This window comes from Nicotiana tabacum, chromosome 8 (assembly GCF_000715075.1).
Source record: "Nicotiana tabacum cultivar K326 chromosome 8, ASM71507v2, whole genome shotgun sequence".
Taxonomy (NCBI): domain Eukaryota; kingdom Viridiplantae; phylum Streptophyta; class Magnoliopsida; order Solanales; family Solanaceae; genus Nicotiana; species Nicotiana tabacum.
The window spans coordinates 206,231,126-206,239,684 of NC_134087.1; the positions used below are offsets into that span (position 1 = coordinate 206,231,126).

The 8,559-nt window shown below is 37.5% G+C and overlaps 1 protein-coding gene across 1 annotated transcript; it reads left to right on the forward strand.

The window, feature by feature from the left end:
* The first annotated feature begins 3,102 nt into the window (after positions 1 to 3,102).
* On the forward strand, positions 3,103 to 8,316 carry LOC107804056 (beta-amyrin synthase-like). Its single transcript, XM_016627873.2, has 17 exons — positions 3,103 to 3,298; positions 3,437 to 3,526; positions 3,708 to 3,905; positions 4,257 to 4,341; positions 4,522 to 4,688; positions 4,866 to 5,054; positions 5,153 to 5,266; positions 5,437 to 5,556; positions 5,633 to 5,755; positions 5,849 to 5,947; positions 6,158 to 6,214; positions 6,337 to 6,383; positions 6,481 to 6,624; positions 6,719 to 6,896; positions 7,133 to 7,213; positions 7,299 to 7,382; positions 7,969 to 8,316. Exons 1-17 carry the CDS (start codon positions 3,107 to 3,109, stop codon positions 8,089 to 8,091), a joined length of 2,091 nt encoding a protein of 696 aa, XP_016483359.2. The 5' UTR covers positions 3,103 to 3,106; the 3' UTR covers positions 8,092 to 8,316.
* The last annotated feature ends 243 nt before the right edge of the window (positions 8,317 to 8,559 follow it).

Genomic DNA, 8,559 nt, shown 5'->3' on the forward strand with positions numbered 1-8,559 from the left:
AAGGAGAAAGGCGGGACTACGATCGCCGGCAGCTACTTCGCTATCTCCAAGAAAAGTCCACAACTGAAATGATCAGCAACCGCTACCGTGGCTCGAGATACCTGGATCTGCAGATAAGGTACATGGGGGTAACGTGAGTATACCAACTCAGTAAGTAACAAGTCCAAACTATGGACTGATAGGTAGTGACGAACCAAACCTCATCAGGTAATACAATTAAACTGTACAGAAAAGTAGACATGCTTGCAGTTCAAGTAAAAACTCAACAGTAAATAAATACAGCCTGAACAGTACAGAGTATAAATCTTAGGAAAATCTCTATATACCAATGCACAGATAGCATGATTAATTTTTCGTGTACCTCCTCTCACAAGTGCTCAACCACTAGGTATTGTATATGGCCATCCGACCCAGGGAAGATCCATCCTGGCATATATACACATCACCTGACTGCATTCATCTGGTACCGAGGAATGCCATTCCAGCCTTATGGAGAAGATCCATCTCCAGTATAAATACTTCGGACAAGATCTATGTCCAGGGAAGATACATCCCTCAATATCATCAACTGCGCTCATTGGGGGTGTGTTATAGACTCCGGAGGGGCTCCTACAGCCAAACCGCTATCATAATCATCAACATAACCGTTGCGGCATGCAGCCCGATCCCATAACTGTCACTCACAATTAGGCTCTCAGCCTCACTTAGTCATTACTCTCCAGTCTCACACACACGGGCTCACAATATCATGATACTATCCCGAACAATGATATGATGTGCCAAATAACAATAATCGATACTGTGGCATGATATAAAATGCATGAACATGACTGAGCACATAATATCAATGAAGCTAATGATATGATAGCAAGAAATGACCTCTCGGGTCTCAACAGTATCGGTGTGAAGCCTTAACATGATAATTAGCATGACTTACAGCTCATTAACTTAATCACATAATCACAACACATATATCAGCAAGAAAGAGTCACTAAGCGGTGCCATGGAATGATCCCGACCGCGATTCTCATGGTGCACGCCTATATGCCCGTCACTTGGCATTTGCGTCACCTCAATAGTAATCATAGAACACATAGTTCGGGGTTTCGAACCCTCAAAACCAAGTTTGGAAGCGTTACTTACCTCAAACCAAACCAAACTCTAGCCCGCGACGCCCTTGCCTCTTGATTCGGCCTCCAAATTCCCCGAATCTAACAAAAATAAGTATATTATCATCAACATACGCTAAAGGAATGAAACCCATACGAAAATTATCAAAGTTACTCAAAAATTCCGACATTGGTCAAACCCGAACCTCGGGCCCACGTCTCGAAATCAAATAAAAATCACAAAATTGAATAACTTATTCGCTCACGAGCCTACCCATATCAAATTCATCAAAATCCGACGTCAAAATGTCATCCAAATCCCAAAAATTCATTCTCTAAATTTTCTTGCATTTTCTCCAATTTTACCCCAAATTCTCAAATTAAATGTTAAGAATCAAGAAATAATTATGGAATTTAACCCAAAACAAGTGAAGGATACTTACCCCAATCACTCCTCTAAAAATCCTCTCTAAATTCGCCTTCTCCCGAGCTCTCTAATGAGTTTTTGAAAATATGAACTAAACCCTTATTTTTGAACTTAAAGATTCTGCCTAGGTGCGTCCTTCTTCGCGTTCGTGAAGCACAAAAATCCACTACTCAACTTTCCTCTTTCGCAAACGCGAGTATCCTCTCGCGAATGCATAGCTTCACCTGCCAGACCCTTCGCGAACGCGTAGAAGAAATCCTAGGGGTCCAGCTGCTCCATCTTTCCTCTTCGCGAACGCGTTCAACTCCTCGCGTTCGCGATCGTTCCATTGGCCATACCTTCGCGAACGCGAAGAACAAATCTCTGCAACAAAAATACCAAAAAAATTGCTATCTTTCCAAAGTCCAAAATGATCTGTTAACCACCCGAAACTCACCCGAGGCCCTCGGGACCTCAACCAAACATCCCAACACATCCCATAACATCATTCAAACTTGTTCCAACCTTCAGAACACTCAAAACAGCATCAAAACGTCAAATCACCATCGGATTCAAGCCTAAGGATTTCCAAACTTCTGAATTCCGCAAATGATGCAAAAACCTAGCAAATCTCACCCGAATGACCTGAAATTTTGCACACACGTCACAAATGACACAATGGACCTACTCCAATTTTCGGATTCCATTTCGACCCCGATATCAAAATTTTCACTGCCGACCGGAAAACGCCAAAATTTCAATTTCGCCAATTCAAGATTAAATCTACCACGGACCTCCAAAATACATTCCGATCATGCTCCTAAGTCCCAAATCTTCTGACGAAGCTATCCGAACAATCAAAATTCACATCCGAGACCTTCTACCCATAAGTCAACATCCGGTTGACTTTTCCAACTTAAGCTTACTCAAAAGTGGCTAAGTGTCTCATTTCTCTACAAAATCACTCCGAACCAACCAACCCGATACCACATAATACAACTGAACAACACATAAAGAAGCAGAAACGGGACGGTAACTCATGAAACGACTCGCCGAGTCGTTATATTTTTAAAATAAATTTATATTCATTGTGACAGAATTCACGCGCATCCTGCGTATACTAAAACTAGTAGTCTTAAATATGTCATGTGAGAGGTTGGAATTAAAGACTTACTACTAAATATAAAAAGTGAATATTCTTTGTAGGACGAGAAACATAAAGTATGACATATAAATTGAAGGCATAATACATAAATAAGCCCTCAAATTTGGCCTTAGTTGGCAAGTATACTATCCAACTTTGAGTGCGTACACGTAGACACCTCAACTTATATAAAGTTGAACACGTAACACAAATGCTGATGTGGCACTGACATGGCACATAAATTTTGGAGGTATCTAGATGCTTATTTTGTAAGTTGGAATGTTCAACTGGCAAAATGGAGCTAAGTTGAGGTGCCTAATTGTGCATATCCAAAGTTGGAAGGCGTATTTGCAGTTATGGCCAAGTTTGAGGGCGTGTTTATGTATTATGCCTAAATCGAAAGAGAGTGAATTCTTGTTACATATAGCTTCTTAAATACAAATATGGATGCAGTTTCTTGGAGAGAAGAATTTCAAACAGAAAATTCCAGCAGTAAAAGTAGAAGAAGGAGAAGAAATTACAGATGAAGTTGCCACAACTGCATTGCGTAGAGCTGTTCATTTCTTTTCAGCATTACAAGCTAGTGATGGTCATTGGCCTGCTGAAAATGGCGGTCCTTTATTCTTTCTTCCACCTCTTGTAAGTTTTTCATTTGTACTTAAATTATGTAATCAATTTTTATTCTTCAGATAGTGTTGTATTTTTACCTTTCTTTAATTGAACCATGGATATGCTAAAGCTAATTCTTTGCTCATTTTCTTGGGACCCAAAATTCAGGTTATATGTATGTACATCACCGGCCATCTTAATATTGTTTTCCCAGCTGAGCATCGTAGGGAGATTCTTCGATATATATATTGTCACCAGGTGCTTGACTTAATGTTTCAATGAGTATATCATTCTACCCAAGTTTGCTTTGCAAATTCCCATATAGTTTAAGTAAATATTTAACTTATATACGCTGATAATATAAATTTTTTTTACCTTTTAGATAGTATAGACTGTTAGTGCATAGAAGTTAAACTCATTTCTGAATTACTGACTTCAGAATGAAGATGGTGGATGGGGTTTGCACATAGAAGGTCACAGTACAATGTTCTGTACAGCATTGAGTTATATTTGCATGAGGATCCTTGGAGAAGGACCAGATGGTGGTGAGAACAATGCTTGTGGTAGAGCAAGGGAATGGATTCTTGATCATGGTAGCGTCACTGTGATTCCTTCGTGGGGAAAAACATGGCTCTCGGTATGATTAAATACCCTAATGGAGTAATTGTTAGACGACTGTATATTATAGTAGGATATAAGTTATATACAGAAATTTTACTCTATCAGTGTGTATTAACTTGTTGGAGCAGGTAACCGATCTTATTTTCTACGTTACTAATCCCACTTATTTAAACTTATTGGTTATATGCTACATACGCCCCTGCACTTATTGTGGACAGTTACTTGTAGTTATCATTTAGGTGACCTAATTCTGTAAAAAATCCTTTTTATGGTTAGTGTATAATACTCAGTAAATTATAACATTTAAACCTTGTAGAGTTATGTTAATGCTTTCTTGTTGCTGATAAATCTTCCTTCTTTCATTCAGATTCTTGGAGTTTTTGAGTGGTTAGGAACTAATCCAATGCCACCCGAATTTTGGATTCTTCCATCCTTTCTTCCCATGCATCCAGGTTGGTCAATCCTTTTCTTTATTGCTCATGCATAAGTACACATCCTAAAATTTTCAGTTCATTTTATTGTAGATATTAATTTACAAGATTTGCTACGCAATGTTTTCTGGTGATGCCATTTTTTTTACAAGTGTCTATCAATCGATCTACCAAGTATCTTGATTCTTATATTTAATGTAGCAAAAATGTGGTGTTACACTCGAATGGTCTACATGCCGATGTCTTATCTCTATGGGAAGAGATTTGTTGGTCCAATCACACCTCTCGTTTTGCAATTGAGGGAAGAGTTATATGATCAACCATACCGTGAGATTAACTGGAAAAAAGTTCGCCATTTATGTGCAAAGGTATGACTATTAAGGGTCTTTGGTTACCGAGATTAGAAAAATAATCTCGAGATAGAATTTGATATTATTTATCCCTGTATAACTTTGTCTACGGACCAAATGAGTCCTCAGTGTTGAAGTTAGTGTCTACATTGTACCATCTTCTACAAATGCTCAAATACAAAGTTGTTTCTGTAGGAGGATCTCTATTACCCCCATCCATTGGTTCAAGATTTGATGTGGGACAGTCTCTACATATGTACCGAGCCTCTATTGACTCGTTGGCCTTTCAACAAGCTGAGAAATAAAGCTCTTGAAGTTACCATGAAACACATACATTATGAAGACGAGAGTAGTCGATACATCACAATCGGATGTGTGGAAAAAGTATGGAAACTAATTCATTTTGAACAGATTACAAAATTACCTGTATTTTGTTAATGACTTCAATTGTTAGACACTAATGTAACACTTGGATTGTGTAGGTATTATGCATGCTTGCTTGTTGGGTTGAGAATCCCAAAGGCGATTGTTTCAAAAAACATCTTGCTAGGATCCCAGATTATTTTTGGGTAGCTGAAGATGGAATGAAAATGCAGGTTGGTAGATCTGAATTGTATTATTTTACTAACCACAATGAGCTAAAAATAGGATCTCTTTTACACTTAACGTGTGTTCGTGAAATAAAAACTCCATCCCCCTTTTCCTATTTTGAAGTGATGCAAACAATTGTTATTGAAATTGGCGAGTATTTGTCATCGGATTGCAGGGTCTTGGTAGTCAACTATGGGATACTACCTTTGCTATTCAAGCACTATTGGCTAGTGAGATGAATCATGAGATATCAGATACTCTTAGAAAAGGACATGACTTTATAAAGAAATCTCAGGTTTGGATGTCTAAATCATGAGCATAACAACTCTTTCAAAATATGGACCTTATTAATGTATGTGACTTGTTTCTAGGTGAAGGACAACCCTTCTGGTGATTTTAGAGGGATGTATCGGCATATCTCAAAAGGATCATGGACTTTTTCAGATCAAGATCATGGATGGGGAGTATCTGATTGCACTGCCGAGGCATTAACGGTATCTACTATTCAATGAAATAAGATTTTAACTTCTTGTAATTGCTCAAAATGTTAAGATGAAAAATGTTAAAATGTTAAGATTTCCCTCTAGTGCTGTCTTCTCTTCTCTACAATGCCCTCTGAATTAGTTGGTGATGCAATGGACCCTGCGGGACTGTATGACGCTGTGAATGTTATTCTTTCCTTACAGGTAAACACTGAAAAATGTGTCCTAAAATCATTAGTCGTTTTGAAGTTGTTTTTCAGCTTGTAAAAAATTCCAAGAGAAACCTATATCTTACACCGAATAGAGAATCCAATACATGTCTACCTGTGTTATAAATTCATCTTTTTTGAATTTAGTCGCTCGTCATTTGAATCATTTCTAGTAATAATAAGAACCATTTAAATAAAATTGCAGAGCAAAAATGGGGGTTTATCAGTATGGGAGCCTGCGGGGGCCTCAGAGTATTTGGAGGTAACTTTTCACGTTATAGGAATTTTGTCTATTGGCTTCATTTCAAGGATGTTAAAAACCTTCAACAGAGTCTTCCAGAACCTGAATAATTAACTTTCTTGTTCTGTTTTATAATCTGACAGTTGCTCAATCCTATTGAATTTTTCGCAGACATTGTTATTGAGCATGAGTAAGATTTATTTCTCTAGTTTCTCTCTTTCCCTTTAGATTTTTTCCCATTGTTAGTCTCCATTTTACAGCTTCACACTGATTAAATGTCAATCCAGGTATGTTGAGTGCACTGGCTCATCAATCCAAGCACTTGTTCTGTTTAATAAGCTATACCCTGGACACCGAACCAAGGAGGTTGACAATTTCATTGACAACGCTGTTAAGTATTTTGAAGATGTACAGATGCCTGATGGTTCATGGTATATGATATGACTCGTGCGAGCCCTTGAACTTGCAACATATAGTTCCTTTCTGCTCTATCGATACACTTGACATGATTAATCATGTCAACAGGTATGGTTGCTGGGGTGTGTGCTTCATATATGCTTCCTGGTTTGCTCTTGGAGGGCTTGCTGCAGCAGGCAAAAGTTACAGCAACTGTGCAGCTGTCCGTAAAGGCGTTGAATTTCTGCTTAGAACACAAAGGTCTGATGGTGGTTGGGGAGAAAGCTATCGTTCTTGCCTTGACAAGGTAATGTAAAAGCAAAAAAGGCTATGTAAAACAACAATAACAACAGCTACGTCTCAATCTATACATTGTTATTAAATCTATATATGCATCGTGCTCCATTTGGAGCCCTTTCATTCCAATACTGAATAATTTAAGCCAAGGTTTCTATTAACATGAACTTTTCCCCAAGAGGAGGAAATGTAAAGATGACGGTGGAAAAGACAACTGTGACTTAGCTTTATATTTGATCAAAATAGGTATACAGAGAACTTGAAACAGATAACTCAAATCTTGTACAAACTGCATGGGCATTAATGGGATTGATTCACTCTGGCCAGGTGAATTCCTTGTAATTTATTTCACAATCACAGTAAAAAATTTCTTCTTCAAAAGAGTTATTTACCAACTTCTCCATTTGGACAGGTTGATAGAGATCCGAGGCCCCTACACCGTGCGGCAAGGCTGTTGATTAATTCTCAGTTGGAAGATGGTGACTTCCCACAACAGGTAATTACTCTGAAAATTACAAGCTAAACTGTTGAAAACATAATTAAGTAAATAAAAGTATGTTCTCTCTAACAACTTAAGTTTTTAGATTAGATGGTCACGCACTTCAATATAAATAAAGGAAAAAATTCTTCAGCTGTTAAAAGATCAAGCTGTTAAGTATTGGAATGAGATAGACTCAAATTGAACAAAACGGACATAGATGATTCATATAGTCAACTCAAACTAGTTTAGAAGCTGGTCGTATTTGATTGATATCGATTACCTTATATAAAGGAACAAGTTGTTTCAGACTGGCAAAACAATATCTAAAAGAACAAGGGCAACTCGGTGCATCAAGCTTTCACTATGCGCGGGGTTCGGGGAAGGGTCGGAGCACAAGGGTCTATTGTATGCAGCCTTACCCTGCATTTCTGTAAGAGGCTGCTTTCACAACTCGAACCCCGTGACCTCCTGGTCACATGGCAGCAACTTTACTAGTTACGCCAAATCTCTCCTTCAATATCTAAAAGAACAGATATCTAAAACCAGTTTTATCAAAAATTGCTTTTATCTGACTTGTGATTTACTTCATAAATATGTGCAGGAAATGACTGGAGTTTCTATGAAGAATTGCATGTTGCACTATGCTTTATACAGAAACATATTTCCAATGTGGGGTTTGGCAGAATACTGCAAAAATGTCGTATTACCATTACAAAACAACTAAATATATTTGAACGCAGCATTCTCTAAAGAGAGATATAAAAGAAATCTGCCTAATATAGTATGCCATTTGATCCTTATAAAAATTTCCAGAAATAATCTAGTTTAGTTTTTGTTGTGTTAATGTAAGTGATGTAACAATGTCAAAAATCATAGCCTAAGCTATTTTTGTATGCATTATTCGTGATTTAAGAAAATTACAACTAGAACTATGGACCACATTAGTGATGAGATATGTCTTTGATCAACCCTTAATAAAAAATTTTGGGTTCGAGTCTTGAGAATGAATTTTTTTTTGATAGGGAACTCCTTTAATAGGCTCTATGCAGCATCGCTAATCATTAATCTGATTAATCTGTGAAAATAGCATGGGCTAGTCAGTTTTCGGACTGGTAATCGAAAAATAGCCAGTATTTATAAACTCATTGAAAAATAATCACTATTTTATGCAGAGATAAAATTTGGACAAAAA

What these genes read in the sequence shown, in the direction of transcription:
- LOC107804056 (XM_016627873.2), top strand. Translation starts at nt 3,107, where the DNA reads ATGCAGTTTCTTGGAGAGAAGAATTTCAAACAGAAAATTCCAGCAGTA. An exon ending in GGGGAAAAACATGGCTCTCG is followed by an intron (nt 3,906 to 4,256) that starts GTATGATTAAAT and finishes TCTTTCATTCAG; the next exon opens with ATTCTTGGAGTTTTTGAGTG. An exon ending in ATGTTATTCTTTCCTTACAG is followed by an intron (nt 5,948 to 6,157) that starts GTAAACACTGAA and finishes ATAAAATTGCAG; the next exon opens with AGCAAAAATGGGGGTTTATC.